Source organism: Condylostylus longicornis, unplaced genomic scaffold (genome assembly GCF_029603195.1).
Source record: "Condylostylus longicornis isolate FDR11 unplaced genomic scaffold, ASM2960319v2 ptg000038l, whole genome shotgun sequence".
Lineage (NCBI taxonomy): Eukaryota > Metazoa > Arthropoda > Insecta > Diptera > Dolichopodidae > Condylostylus > Condylostylus longicornis.
Window position 1 is genome coordinate 2,484,977 of NW_026578007.1, and position 16,866 is coordinate 2,501,842.

Here is a 16,866-nt window from a genome sequence, read left to right on the forward strand (position 1 = left end):
GTCGAATAATTTGTTTCTTGATCTTAATTTTTTGTACATTCACTTTTGTTAGTTTGGTGTCTCCGTTTTCCACTTGCACCAAAAGTTTTAACTTGTTAATTTTTATTTACAGTATTTTGTCTTCGTGTCTACGTTTTTTTTTTTTTAACTTTGTATCCCGATCAAAACACTTTTATTTATAGTTCACTTTATTATTTATTTTCTCTTTGTGTCTACGTTTTTATTTTAAAACTTTGTGTCCTGATGAAAATAAATTTATTTTACTTCGGTATTAATTTTTTTTCTTTTTCACTTTATATTTATTGTATAATTTTAATTTTATATTAAAGTTTAAAGTTTTAAATTTTCTACCGATTAACAATTTGAACTTTTTTGATTCGTATCAGTGGATTACCTATAACGATAAGGAATCCTACCGACTGCGCCAATTATGTTTTCGTTTATAATAAGATTATAAAAAATTAAATTTCATTTTTCTTCTTTATTTTAAATTAACAAATTTTACAATTAAGTTAGAATTAAATTTACAACAAAACCGAATAATTGGCAGCAGCAATCGATTTAACACTTCTTTCACTATCAAAGGTTAAACTGTAATTCCTCTTTAATTTTGTACAATCTGTTGTATTTATAATATTCTTTACAATATATTTACTTATAATTATCGATTATTACTTTTGAGTTTAAACAAATGGAAAAATTTAAAATAATTTCTACTGTTTGATTAACAAGATTAACAATATTATTTTTACAAAATGACCTTCATAAAAATTTCCTAAGTTACATTCTTTTATTTATTTTTTCAAGATTGACAACATTCCTAAATATTTTGGGAAAGTTTTTACATTAATTGTTATCATCTATATTATGTTATTTGCCCATCAGCAATATTTATGTAAGAATACTATCATGTTTTGGCAATTTACGAAAAACGTTAAATTGACTATTACTAATTTGCCAAACATGATAATATGTAAATATGTAAGACTTTTAAATGTTTGCTTTCAAAATTTCTATTTTATTAATTTACTTGTACATAAATTTCATTCAGTTTATTTTAATTAATTTCCTCTTCTTCTTCGGACATATAATTTAAAGGGGCTTCACTTTTAATAGGAAGGTTTTGGTAAAAATTGTGGCAATCTGAATCTATTAAGTGCAAAACTGACAACATGTCCTTCTTTTTTTGCGGATTTATAAAATTTGTTGTATTGTATGTATTCGGAATTTCGAAAGAAGCTATATTGAATGCCTTGTTTTTTTGGAGAAATTCATTTCTTTAAATACCGACTTTTCATCTAAATTATATTTAAAGTATATTAATATATATTCTAAAAATTCTTATACAAACATGAAAATTCTTTTAAATCACCCGTTGACATCACAGATACATTTATGGGGTTCTTACTCGTACCGTTCGCACAAAGTTAAACCAATCCCTGGGAACAAAAATTTTTACATCAGAGGACTTCTTGGCTCTCTCTATTCGGGAATGATCAGCGTCGCATTCTAAATGAGTATGTCCTGGAACTAAAAATTTCATATCTACATACTCCAGATCAAGCATGTCAAACTCAAATCCTAACACGGGCCAAATAAAAAAGTAATAAGATTATGTGGGCCGCAAAAAAAGAAAACAAGTAATTAAATTTTTATAGTAACATTTATGTAGGTTTATTTTAAAAATTACTAATAAGAAAAAAGAAAGTAAAGTTAATATTTTCTCCCTGATATTTGGCATCTCTTTTCTGCTACCATCTTTCCTACTTCGGGGGAAATCTTGTTCGCAGTGATTAATTTTAAAACTGACCCAAGGTGAACGTCAGTAATTCTCGATCTGATTGGAGACTTATTTCCTTTCATAAGTGAAAATAACTGCTCGCACCGATAAGTACTTCCAAACATGGACATAATTTCATATGCTAATTTTCGAGTGTTTTCAAATCTGGCTGGCAAATATTTGTAAAATTCAGAAACGCCAACTTCAATGAATTTTGCCTTTAAATCTGAATCGCACTGGATATCTATTACCTCCATTTGCATGTGATTAGGTACTGATTCTATATTTATCAAGAAAATCGAAGAAAATAAAGTAAACTTGCCTTCCAAAGATTTGAAATCAGAAAACCTTGAAACAAGAAACAATTCATTTCTAAGACTTAAAATTTTTTCCGCATATTTTTGATACGATGCAGTTTCACCTAAACTTGATTTGTACATGTTGCATGTCGGAAAGTGCATTAAATCTTCGTTTTTCAACTGCTTTTCCCAAAGAACTAGCTTACATTTGAATGCATTAACTTGGTCACACATGTTAGTAATGATCTGATCCTTTCCTTGCAGTTTCAAATTTAAATCCGACAAGTGTTTTGTTATGTCAACCATGAAGGAAAAATCTTGCAACCATACTTGATCAGAAAACAAAGTGATGTCTTCATTCTTGGTTATTAAAAACTGACATATTTCTTCTTTCAAGTCCCAAAATTGTTTGAGAACCTTGGAGCATGATAGCCGACGTACCTCGGTATAGTATGATAAACCTGAATATTCGCTTTCTAATTCAGTTAAGAACAGAGAGAACTGTCGCTGATTTAAACCTCGAGATCTTATGAAATTGATGAATTTTTTTATAGGTGTCAACACATTTTCCATTTTTATTACCTTCGTACATAATACTTCCTGATGTATAATGCAATGCGTATGAAACCGTTGGTTTTTCCAGTCATTGAAGGAGCTCCATCTGTTGCTACAGAAGTCAATTTTGATTGAGGTAAATTGTATTTTTGCAGAAGATCATAAACGCAATTAAATATATCTTCTCCTGTAGTAGTGCCATGCATCGGTACTAGTTCCAATAATTCCTCAAAAATGTTGAAATCCGTGTCGCAAGCTCGAAAAAAAACAGCTAACTGAGCTACGCCCCCAATGTCCGTACTCTCATCACAGGCAATGGAAAATGCTTTGAAACAAGATGATTTTTCTTTTATCTGATCATTTAAATTTCTGGCCATATCAGTAACTCTTTCCACAACGGTATTTCGAGACAAAGATATTGCTTGAAACGTCTTCACACTTCCAGGACAAACAATTTCTGCAGCTTTAATTAAACATTCCTTGATGAAATCACCTTCAGTAAAAGGTTTTGAGTGTTTAGCTATCATCTCCGATAAAACGTAGCTTGCATGCACCGCCGCTTCACTCTCTTGTGATACTTTAGTAAACATAAACTATTGTTTTTTCATTCCCAACTTGAACTCTTTTAACTTTTCTTGTCTCATTAAACCTTCGTAGGTATCATATTTTGATTTATGTTGTTCATAATGACGTTTAATGTTATATAATTTTGGTACACTAATAGCATTATTACATATCAAGCAGATGATTTTATCTTTTACTTCAGAGCAAAAATACTCTAATTCCCACTTTTCTTGAAAATTCCTATGTTCGTCAGCAATTTTTCGTTTAGTTTTACTGCCACTTGGTTTTGATGAAGACATATTGAATACAAAGGTCTGAAAAAAAATTAGTAATCGCTAAAACAAAATAATAAAACGTTTTAATTAATATTTTAAAAATTTTTTAAAAATTAATATTTTTTAACTTACCAGACACAGAATAACTGCACAAATTATTGAACGTAACTTAAATTATTTTTTTAAAAAAAAAATTACGTAATACGTAATTTTTTTTTTCTAATACTCCGAAAGAATATTTTCTTTAAACTTTAAGGCACACAATACTTATGGCGATGTACATACGTTATGTATGTAGGTATAATATTATCAAAACTTACGACTTATATATGGCAACCAGTGGTTCGTTATTAATAAATAAATTATGTATAATTACAATTTTTAAAAATTAGGCTACAAATTTTTATTAATTTTTTTTATAAATTTATAAAAAAATTTTTATTAAAATATATTGTCTGGTGGGCCGCAAATTTTTTCGTTGTGGGCCACATTAGACCCGCGGGCCGCGAGTTTGACATGCTTGCTCCAGATGCTTTTGTTTTTGCATAAGCCACGACAACATTGTTGTCATATTTGCATTTCGTTTTTTTCCACCGCAAGTATCCGAGTATGTAATGATATGTGTAACATTTTTAGGTAACGACATAATTTTTTTGTACAAGGAAGTGGCAATTTGATTAGACCCTCTGCCAGCAATCGCTTCATGCCACATATAACAATCAGTGCTTTGTTCTAAACAATCTCTAATCATTAAATTATATACCCAAAGTAAACGCTTATAAAAAATTACGTTCGAAGTTAAACTCGGGGTTGGAAGGCACTGCTGTAAATCGAATACCAAAACTCTAGTTGTTTTATCTATGTTATTTGATTTCTGTTTGTCTGACGCTTTGCTTTTATACGCAGCGTCAGCAAGCTCTTTGTGTTGATCATATTTACTTTTTATATCATTTTTTTGTTCGTTACTTAAATTTTTTTGCTTCAACTGTAAAACAAATTCGTCGCATTTTTGACAGGTATCTAATTTAGGAACTTTAAATTTGTAGCCCATACTATTAAATATTTTTCTGTACGTGTCACAACTAACTGCACTTGTTTCGTGTGTTTGCGCAGCTTCAAGAAAAAGCTCAAACATTTTTCTTATATTTAGATGTTCGTGTAAATATTTTTTTTCTGTATGACGCCTTGAATAATGGCTTTCGTACAAAGGAAAGCTATTAATATGTGCAAGTATTTCCTGTTTCTGCTCTTCTTTTAATTTGTTATGAGGTGCAAACTTTCCCCGTTTATCATCCGTTATAGATCCGGTGCCACTTTGTTTAGCTTTTTTAATTATCAAATCTATTTTACCTCGAGTTACTTTACATAGTTCCACATAAAAAGTTTTACAAACTTTTATTTTATTCTGTGTTTCGATATTATGAACTTTGTACGATGCAGTTATATTCCTTGTTAAGCTATTTTTAGATATTTTTTTTTAGTTGTGTTTGTTTTTTTAGATGATATTGATATTCCAGATTTTAAAATATGATTTTGTTCATTCAAACTTTTTGCAGAATAGTAATTATCAAATAAACTTTTTTGAAACTCTGGTGAAATTTTTTATAACATTCCGATTTACAACATTTACTGATGGGTCTAATTTTTTTTGCATATTTTGTAATTAATTTTCTAGTTAAATAAGTCTTTCCTTCCAATTTGCGGCACATATTTTCTTTTCTATTATAAACTTTTTTCTTTGAAGAAACGTAATTTTCCGCTACACTTAATTCTTCTGGTTCGATAGAGTTTGGTTCTTCGACAGATAAATTCCGATTATCAATAGTATAAGTATTGTCACTATAAGTATCAATAGAATGAGTAGAATGAATAGCATCAGAATCGGCACTTGACATACTAGGTGTCCGGCTTGGAAGGTAGTCTGACTCCGATGGTATAAAATCTTTTTGTGAAGATGTACTAGTGCTATCTGCAATACAAAATAAGAAAAGTATATTCAAAGTATTTGTAAAAATTATTTTTTTTTAACTAACCTTCGTAATAACTTTTGCTGCATGTTGGCTGGTATTTTTCAATTCCAGTTTCGGTTACAACAGTTCCTAAACATTATAAACAGAAAATATTTTAATAGAAACACTTAAATATAATGTAATTTTGCAACATATCTCTACTTTTACTTATGGCCTCTAGTGCAAGCTTTACCATTTGTTTTGAACGATCACACATTTAAAAAAAAATTATGTAGTACCTACGTATCACAGATTAACAGTTTTTTATATACCTATCTAATATAAAATTATTTATAAAACACTTTTGCACTTTCTTAATAAACTTTTTATTTTCAACTGTTATCTTATTATTTCTCAAATTAAGAAATTAAACTTTTATAATATGAATGTACATATAGTTCTTCACAGTTCAAAAACTTTCACTGAACTGAAAAGAATATTGAATAATATTGCAATGCAATGCTAATAAAATTAATAATAATGTGAATTTCTCAGAAAACTAACACTGAACTTAAAAGAATATTGGAGAATATTACAGTGTTATAATTACTTTGTAATAATTAATAATATATTTTAAAAAACTTGAAGTGACATGTTCACAAATTTTAAAACCCAAAAAGCATCACCAAAATGATTTCTAATAAAATGAATAATGTATGTACGTAAACTTCTTTTAAATTTCTCTGCTTTGCCAAAACATGATATTTCTACATATCGTGTTTTGGCAAAGTGAAAAATTTAATACTCAAGTTTATCATGTTTTGGAATTTGTAATTTTTATTGGCTTTATAATCGATAGAGAATTCCGGGTTTTCGTCAGGGTAAAGATATGACCCTAACGAACAAGAATATACTCTTAAGTCAAATTGTGAAAAAAAAGACTTATCATGTTTTGACAAAATTTTGGCAAGGCGGCTTGGTCGGGCACTTTTGGCAAAATCATATTCTTTTGACAATCAAAAGAAATTGTTTTTAAATCAAGTCTTTCTTCTCTTGCCAGTTCAAAAAAAAGCTTTACTTCTCAAAATGTGTTACTCTCTTTTCCACACAAATTTCATTAATTGTTTCTGCATCTTTTGGGTTTTTTTTTTTTCAAATGAAAGTTTTTCCTTTAACCCTTTTTTTTTGTTTTACCTTTTTTTTTTTTATTTACCATATTTAATAAAGTCTTAGTCTATCTTAACCTAGAATAAAGTTAACAAAAACAAGGTTTATTTCTACGTATATTATTTTTTTTAACATTAAAATGTAAAATTTTTTTTTGTTAAATTATTAATAAAATTTTATTAATATAAAATTTTATTTGGTTAATTATTATTCTGCTTTTAATTAATTTCCTTTTTTAAAGGATTTTTCTAAAAAACATTATTAACATTGAAAATGAGTTTGAAAAAACAATGTATTGAATCTTTTTAAGATAAAATTACTTAACCTAATTTAACCTAACTTAGCCTATACTTACAACTAACATTAGTTAGAAACTAACTTAATTTAATTTCTCTTCGACAACACACTCCTTATGACTCCTCTAACCACCAATATCTTCGGGTGATTAATGCATCCCTACCAGGTATATTCATATCATATGTCATAATCAATTATTTTACATGTAGCCCGTCTTCTATAGTTATATAGAATGGGAACATGCATTTGGTTTTGTATAAAACCATATATATCCAAGTAGATAAAGTGCTCAGGGGGAATAAATCCTGTGAGCAGCGTCTCTTTAATGTATTCTTCATTGTGGTAGAATATATGTGATATTGAACCATTCTCTGAAGTATTTAATGCTCTCTCATAATGCTTACGAATTAGTTTTATCATAAAACTATCGATTCTGTTTATGTTTGACATTTTGTACAAATATTTATTGGAGTAAAAATGTTTGTACTCAGTCTCCGGCTTTTTTGATTTGTTTATACAAGTTAATTTACCTGGGGCTTCTTTATTTAAAAAAAAATAAAAAGAACTCGCAACCTTTTCACTTAATATTTTTTATTAATGAAATGAAGAAATGAAAACGCACAAAATTTGGTTTATTAATTTTTATTCCGTCCGATCTGTTTTAATTATTAATTACAATTGAATTATTATTTTCATAATTTTTGTATTTGACTCTACCTGTGCAACGTGATATTTTGTTACTTTCAACGTGATATTGTGTTGCATGGGAATTCGTTCCAAAATTCGTTCCCAACAAAAATGCTGACTCGGCGGCATGTGTTAAATTATTATTTTTTAGGTTGTTAACTTTCGTTTCAAAATATTTCTCAACAAAATTGCTGATTCGGCGGCATGTGTTAACTTTTTATTTTAGGTTGTTAACTTACATACTCTTATGCACTTTCTCTCAAATACCCTGAACTTTTCCATTAAGCTAGCGCTTATATTGTACTATATAGGAATACCATATGTCAAAGTTGGTCTAACCAGGATTTGATATGCTATTACTTTTACCCTTGTACTAACAAATTTATTGTAAAAATTAAATGATTATACGTATCACGAAAGAGTATTGGCATTTTGTGAAATTTATTTTTAACAACCATATTTTGCAGTAATCTTTTATTACGTTAAGCATTTTTTGCGTTTCCAGTTGTATATTTTTACGCTGTCATTAGCTGAATATATTATAATGTTATCAGCAAAAGGAATGGTGAAATTAGTACCTTTTAATCTTTTAAGCATATTTAACACTAGATATACCAGCTATTTATATATACCTATTTCTACCAAACCAGTCAAAATGACTGGTGCATAAGAAAAAAGGCTTATTGTGGTTTCCAGTCTTTATTTACTCTTAAAAATGACAAAAATAAAGTTGAACAATATTAATTATAAAAGATTTATAGACACTGCCTAATAACAAAACATTTAATTGTTTACAGTTTGTTGCTCACAATTTCTACGTGTAGATTTTGCTGCGTGTACACTTTCCGCATAGACTTTTTTTGCATTTATTTCAAATATTTGTAGTTTTATTGTTATTGCAATATCTTATTTGACACCATTTTCGTACAGGAACCGTGGTATTTGTGGTTGGTATATTGACTTCGTGTGGTTTTTGCCTTGAAGTGTGATATTCTGAAGCAAGTTCTTCTGCTAATCGAAACAGAAAATCTTTTCGTGAGATATTTTCTCCTGTTGTGTTTTTGTACAATATCCAGCTGTTTATTCCGGCTAAATCTAAAATATTGAAAAATACTTGAAGTGGCCACCTTCTGGAAACTGATTTATATTTGACACCGTATATTTTCGTGCCATTTGATCAGTAACATCGACGTCAAATTTAGTATTATTATAAAACGATACAGTTTCAGGTAATTTCTTTGCAGCTTTATCAATTTTGATGTGTTTATGTTTTGTACTTAGTTGAGTACTTTTTTATTTGGTTTGTTCTTATAAATAGTAAGAGTGCATCCATTGGATTGGTACAACAACCTTGAGAACGTGCCATGTTGTCTTTTTTCAGTTTGCAATTTTTTGGCAGCTCCTTCTTGTTTGCGCGTATTGTTCACAGCAACGAAGTATTTTTAGATTTTAATTTTAACGCTAAAGGAGTACTTGTAAAAAAATTATCAGTTGTTACAGTACTGCCCTTCATGGTATATGGTTCAAGAAGTTTCATTACGACAAATTCGCTTAAGGGGGTTGATGCATTTCGTGTGTCGTCTTTTCCTAAATACGGAAAGCCATTTACCACATATTTCGTCTCTACATCAGACGCCAACCAAAATTTTATGCCAAATTTTTGAGGTTTGTTTGGCATATACTGAGTAAATCTGCATCTGGTCTTCGATGGAAAAAATTGCTCATCCACGGTAATATAAGCTCCCGGTTTGAAGCAATTTTTACTGTTAAAAATTCAATAAATTTATCCCAAACTGCTGAGACTAAAGCGAACTTGTCTGTCTGCAAACGTTGACTCCTCTGTTTTTTTTGTCGAAACGAATGTATCGCAGAATCTCAGTAAAATCACGTCTACTCATAGTGTTGGAGAAAAATGATGGTCTCCACTTGTTATTCCACAAATATTGAAGCCTCAAATTATTCCCTTCGTACGCTCCACGTGCATATAATATTGCCAGAAATGCCTTCAATTTTTCTTGCGTAATTGTCCATTTTTTCCCTAAAACTCGAGAGGCTTCTAACTCAGTACAAATTCGAATATGTTCCAAAATATGGTTGTCAGCCAGTAATAGGAACGCACTACTTAGATTCCCGTTCATAATGTTTCTTTTAACATGTGCTGTTAGCCCATGTACATCTTTGAAAGCACTATGAACTGGTGATCTAACAGCAACACCTCCTTCTTCAATTCTGGTCCAAATAGTTCCGTCTGAAGCAATTTCAGTTTGCTGATTTGGTATGATACTTCCACATTCATCTTCAGAACTGGAAGGGAATCGCATGCATCATCTTGAGCGTTTGTTTGGAATATTTTCGAAATCACTGTCACTTGACTGATCTATATTGTCTTCATCAGGAATTTCCTCATCACTACTTTCGATAATAGCACTACTATTATCACCGTCACTATCACATAATTCACTTTCTACATTTGAACATTCCAGAGGTATGTTGGTTGCATTTTCTAAATGTGTAGAAAGTTTTACTGTTTTTGACATTTTTAGGGTATTCACATTCTCACAATCGTTATAAAAATTTTGCCTATAAGAAAAATGCTGCTAGTTGAACAAAGCTTGAAACAAGACTGAACGTGTCTAGTGCATTTACAAAAGAAATGCCCATCAAAATGACGTCATCAGCACAATGACGATAATGAAAGAAAACAAAAGACGATAACGAAACAAACAAAAGATGCTTCGGTGCTATATGTACTGCATTGGTCTCATGATTCACCCAAAATCATACATTTTTTCATACAAACACAACCTGTCATTTTGACTGGTACTGGTATTAATGTCAATAACAAAAATTATATTTGTTACTATTGTATATAACATTAAGGTTATAAAACGTATTAATAAAACGTATTCTCTAATTATAGCTACAAAAGTCATAACATCATTTCTGAAAAAAAATGTGTAATATAGTAGGAATTTTGAATTGAAATTGCACGACCAGTCTAAATGATTGGCCTGGTAAATCTAGTGTTAAATGTGAATTTTATATTTTTGGCAATTTTTAAGCTGCTACTTTCGGGTTCTCTTTTACTTGCTTGATTATATTACGTTTCTCCATAGATAATAAATAACCCTAGATAGCCATCTCAAAGATGTTGACCTCAGCGCCATTTCGTTGTATGTTCTGTAAGAGAAACTATTTTATTTTTAGTGACACCTGTGGTGAAATTTGTAAATATTATTTCTCATTTTTATTTTCTTCTGAAATGCAATTTGAATTTATAATAATAAAATATTGTTTGTGTTTGTTTTGAAAAATCATTTCAAATCTTTATTTTTATTAATTTTTTTTGTTTTTGAATAATTTTTTTTATAAAAATCAATTGCCATGACTTGTAAGTCGTCCCTGCATGTCGATTTATTTCTCATCGAACCGCTCAGCCTCCTGTTTATATTAACACAATAATTATTTATTAATACATTTAAGGAATAATATAAGTACAAAGAAATTATTTTTTTACCATGCATAGGACATTCATTTGTAAAATACATTAGAGGCGTTATAGCATTTTTTAAAACTAAGCGAATGTTTGATTTATTACATAATGAAGCAAAATTATTTATAAAAAATCTACTAATTACAACAAAATTATCAATGAATTGACTACTTGGATATATAAGTGAGTTATTATTAGTAAATTCTCTAGCAACTATATAATCATGTAATTCAGAATTAGTATTATTATTATTATTATTATTATCACTAAATATAAAGTCATTACATGCACTACAACTTTTAGCAAGTGACTTAAATTTTTTTACAACAAACCCAGCTACGTAGGCAGAAATTTTTTTTTCTAACATTAATTGTATGCGTGATAGCTTTACTTTAGATGTTGTTTGAAAAGTTTGAGGACTTTGTACCTGTTCGTCTCCGTTTATATTTGTTGTTTCTGTTTTCTCTGCTTTGATAAAATTTTTTAAATTTTGAATTAATGATATATTTTCATCGTTCATGCAATTGGAGCCGACTGAATGAGCTGATGTCATGTTGTTGATCAAAAGTGTTTTATAATTACATGTGAACTGTTTGGAATTGGGGTTTACATTCCTATAATTTAGTGACCGTATTGATCCAAAAAAATTTTCCAACGGATCTTGGTTAAAGTTCCGCAAATATATATATTTGATTCCATTTTGTTGAAGTCTATCCCCTATTTCTTTGAAGTTCTCAATATTCTTTATAAAATTTTGTATACAAGGTGGTTTAAATATTTTATTCGCTCTTGTAAAGTACATGCTGCATAAAATGGGTTTGGCTTCATTTTCCCAGAAGTATTTCTGTACTTCTCCGAATGGTCCTCTGAGCTCCTTACCCCTTGGCGGATTCGAAGAACTACCATTCATGGAATCAAATAATCGATCCAAAAACATAATTGCGGCAGCGGTATCTCCTGCACCTTCTCCCAACACATGTGCATGTTCATTTACTTTTTTACCTGTTAAAATATTTTTAAATAAAATAAAATTTAAATAATATTAAATATAAGTAAAATATAAAAATATGGATAGGTAAAAAATACTAACCTATTTCAATTGTGTACAACATTAACTTTCCAACAGTAGCACTCAAAACTTTTACACAGTGAGATACTTTCATTTTTTTTAGGCAGTGTTGAAAAACATGCTGTTCAGTTAATTTTGTCATCCGCAAACCTGAAACTCCTGAATCTATTTCATAAAAGTTTTTAATATGATCCCATTTGGCTGTTACAGTAATATCTTCGTTTTTATAAATCAAGTTCTTTTCAATAAAATGATTTCGTATTAATTTTATTAAATGTGGGGGATCAATTATTGGATTTACGATTTTCCCATTGATTTCAAATCCACAACTTCGAAATTCTTTCCCCAAATTCATCGCTCTTATTCTCGAGTTTGCTTTTAGTGTTCTTATTGCTTTTATATTTGTTGTACCTCCGTCGCAAACTGTTGAAACAACTTCTAATCCAACTTTTTGTGCTGTGTTTATAATAGTTGTAATTGCGGTTACAATTTTATTGGATGGGCATGTTGAGTTAACCAAATAATACATAACCGGTTGCTTCCATTTTTTTACAACCCCACGCAGCATAAAAACAATAGCATGGTCGACAATTTTTTTTGTTGTTTCATCATTACCGTAATCTTCAAATCCAATAATCTTATCGGCAGAACTATCAAAGTCCAAATGAGCTGTAAGATTAATTTCGTCAAACATTAAATTGCAATATTTATGAGTTGGTTTTAATTCCTTAGCAACTTCTTCAAGGTACTGAAAAATCTTAAAATCAAAACCAGGCTTTATATTGCTTTTTTGTATGATTTTATTTAAAGTTGCTCTGCAAGGTAGATGAAATATTTTTCGAAGAAATCTATAAGTTTTTGGACTTTGCTTCATCATTGATAGCCCCAAAATTTTATCGTCCAAGTTAAAACGGCGACCTTTCGCTTTCACTTTTGAGCATTTAATTTGACTTACTATGAAGTTAACAACATTAGGAGATAAATTGTTGCTCAAAGCAGTGAAATGCTTGGAATTAAGAGTTTTTCTCAATTCGAACAATTTTGCCTTTCCCTTTTCTCTTAAAATTTTAATTTTTTGAAGTTCTGTTTCTAATAAACGAACTTGTTTGTTTATTTTAATTGAAACAGAGGTCTTTTCAGGTTTCTTAGAAGTTCCTGAAGATGAATCAATAACTGAAAAAGTATAAAGAGTATATTTACTACAGAAAAAGTATAAAAATAATTAGGTAAAAAGTTATGAGGAATAGTCTCATTAAAATAAATATCACGACTAAAGGCAAATATGGTAATTAAAAAGGTAAGTAATTTTCAAACTGCATTTATAAAGTTTGTAGATACGAAAAATTTTTACTTACATGGTTCTGCAATAGTTGAATTATCAATTTGTATTACTGGGTCATCAACTTGCATTACTTGCTTATCAAATTGTAATACCGGGTCATCAATATCATCTTCAAGTATTTCTACTCAAATAAATATTATTATTTATTAATAAGGTACATTAATAATAACAAAAAATTCACTCACCTGGTATAAATGCAGTTGGAAAAGCATCATAATTTAATTTTGAATACCCAATTGAATAACAATTTGGTTCAAAGTGTACTGCACAAACTCTTAAATTTTTATAAATATAATCATCACTATGATTTTTAAATATTGTTTTTGGAAATAAACATTTCCATTTTAAATAATTTTCAATATTTTTATTTGGATTGGGGAATCTATGTCTTTTACTTATTTTGTCTTTACAGAAAGGCACACAACACGAAATAACACCCATTGTCTAAATATTTTTTAAATATTCTTATATTCACTTATATAAATATAAGTGAATATAATACTTAATTTATTATTTTAATTCAATTTTTACACTGTTCATATTATTTTATTTAAATTTCACAAAACTTCATTCAAAATATAACCAACGACAACAACGAAAACTTTCTAAAAGAAAAGGTAACCTAAGAAACGCACCAAAAAAAATAACAACTTTAAATTTGAAAAAGAGTACTATTAGCGCCACTCTTTATTGTAAGAAGAACTAAAATCATGAAAATGTCAGATTTCAGCGATTTGTTCTAAGTTAGCTATCTAAGGATATCTGTCATTTATGCGTTTCTCCCTATGTCTCAGCGTAGATGGGCGACCAGAACGGGGCTTGGAGATTAATGCACCTGTTTCTTTGAAGTTGTTTATCACTCTTTGTATAGTGGAATGACTTCTGCTCACTGTTTTACCTATTTCTCTCAAACTTTTACCCCTTTTCCATAAATTAATAATGATATCTCGCTCACTTATAGCAATTTCTATCCTTTTAGAATTCATGATAGAAATTAACTAAGAATTTGCTGTATAATAACTCAAAAAAAAAAAAATGGAGTGTCTTATTTTTGTTTTAAAACTATAAAGAAATTGCATTCTATTCCTACAAGCTCAATCAAGAACAAATTTCTGGGAATTCCCTTTATTAAAAAAGAACTGTACGCAGACTTTTTCTAAATTTATTTGTTACGAAATTTTGTTTTTGCTTTTTTTTTTGTTACTTTTTTTTAATTTATATAAAATGAAGTATTAAATTTGGAAATTTTAAATACTAAAAAATATAAAAAAAAATAAATTGAAATTTCCAAACCACATATTAAGTTTTTTTTAATGCAAAATATTTAGCAGAGTTTGGTGTACGCAGACTTTTTCTACCAAGTGTACGTACATAAATCGATTTGTAAATTTTGAAAGGTGCTTTGAATATATTCAATTGATTCATTTACGGATCAGCACGGCAAGTTGAGTGGTCCAAACATTGAAACAGCCTCAGTTTCTTTAAATAAGATCGCTTCTTTTACAAAATTGTTTAATAAATCTAATAAATTGTTAGACAATGATTAATACACTATACACAACGAAATGTAATAAAGAAAAAAGAAATGTCAAACTATACATACATATCACCTATGTTTTAAAAATTTCCTCATTTATTATTTAGTATTTAAGAACGGTTATTTTCAACTATGTTAAAAGTGCTGTAAGTACAAAATTCCCCTTTGAGGCTTTGCAATATAACCATTCATTGAGTCAAAAAGCTTATCAAGAAATAAAATTCCAGCTGCTGTTTGTTTTGCAGTATCATCCAAACATGGAACAGTGGAATTGCTATCTTGATCTAAAATAAATTGAAATTTTAATGTGTTGTATCATATTATAAATTAATATATCTTACATATTTTGATTATATATGACATAACATTTGCAACAGTTTGACTTAGAACTTGCACGCAATGTGATACTTTCATTTTTTTCATTCTATGTTCTAAAACATGTTGTTCGGTTAATTTATTTAACAATCTAAAACCGATTGTAGCAGATGTTTTAGAATCATATTCAAATAATTTCAAAATATGTTCCCACTTGGCAACATTATGATTATCATCCATTGTGAAGTGTAAATCTTTTCCTAATAAATGGTTCCTAAATAGTTTAATAAGGTGAGGTGGGTCTATTATGGGATTTATAATGTTCCCATCAACTTCGAAATTCACCACCAGCTTTGGCAGCTTTTGCCTTATACTCCTGTTTCAACTTTTTTATAGCTGCTATGTTTGTCGCTCCTCCATTACATACTGTAGAAATAATTTGTAATCCAGATTGCTGAGCAGTTTTTACTATTTCCTTGATCGTGTGGAAGAGACAAGATGATAAAGCACGGGTTGTTTCCACTTTTTTACAACACCTCGAAGCATAAACACTACTGCATGATCTGCAAAATTAAGTGTTGCTCCATAATTGTGAAAATTGGAAAAACCAATGATTTTATCTTCAGTGGCACAGTAGTCTAAATGAGGCGATAGACTTATCTCATCGAATACTAAATTGCACACTTTATGCATTGGTTTTAAGCTTCTTGTAATATCTTTTAAAAATACAATAAGTTTGTTATCAAATCCGGATTTTATCTCTACCATCCTTAACATCTTATTTAAAAGAGATCTTGAAGGTAAATAAAAGATACTCCTTAAAAACTTATATGTTTTAGGGCTTTGTTTCATTATTGAAACGGCTAATATTTTATCTTCAATTGTAAATCTACGGCCCTTTTCTTTTGATTTTGAGCATTTAAATTGGCTCGCAATGAAATTGGCTACTATTGGGGACAAACTTTTGGTTAAGGTAGCGAATTGCCCGTTATTAAATAGTTTTTTAATTTTTGCCACTTTCATTTTTCCACTACAACTGAGCTTACTAATAGCTTTCAATTGTTTCTTTAAAACTTGTTTTTTCTTCAGTACAGAATTTTCATTTTTTCTTTTTAATGTATCTAAAACAAAAATTTCGAAAATCAAATGTTTATAGAAACAAACATATTAGATAGAAGTTATTTGTATCAATCAAAGTATATGCAGATAGATACCTGGTAAAAGATTTTCAAAACTTCCAACGGTTTCGTTATTGTTGTTGTTATCAACAGCAACGTTCACAAAACCATCATCAATATTCTCGGTGTTTTTTGAATATTCTTCATACTCGTCATCAAGAATTTCTGCAATAATGAGAATACCTGAGCTATAAAAAAACAAAACCCACATTTATAATAATCATTAACACCTGAAATATATAACGTCGGAATCGCATCAAAATTTAAGTTCCTTCTTGTTCCAACCGTCTTGCAATTATCCTCAAAATGGACATCGCACATTCTTAAATTAGTATAAATTTTTTCATCACTAAATGTTT

The 16,866-nt window shown here is 29.2% G+C and overlaps 1 protein-coding gene across 1 annotated transcript; it reads right to left on the reverse strand.

Moving 5' to 3' along the window:
• Window positions 1–524: 524 nt before the first annotated feature.
• LOC129609238 (general transcription factor II-I repeat domain-containing protein 2-like) lies at window positions 525–3,224 on the reverse strand. Its single transcript, XM_055521171.1, has 4 exons — window positions 2,662–3,224; window positions 2,103–2,605; window positions 1,896–2,060; window positions 525–619 (listed from the first exon to the last, which is right to left on the reverse strand). Exons 1-4 carry the CDS (start codon window positions 3,222–3,224, stop codon window positions 525–527), a joined length of 1,326 nt encoding a protein of 441 aa, XP_055377146.1.
• Window positions 3,225–16,866: the final 13,642 nt, after the last annotated feature.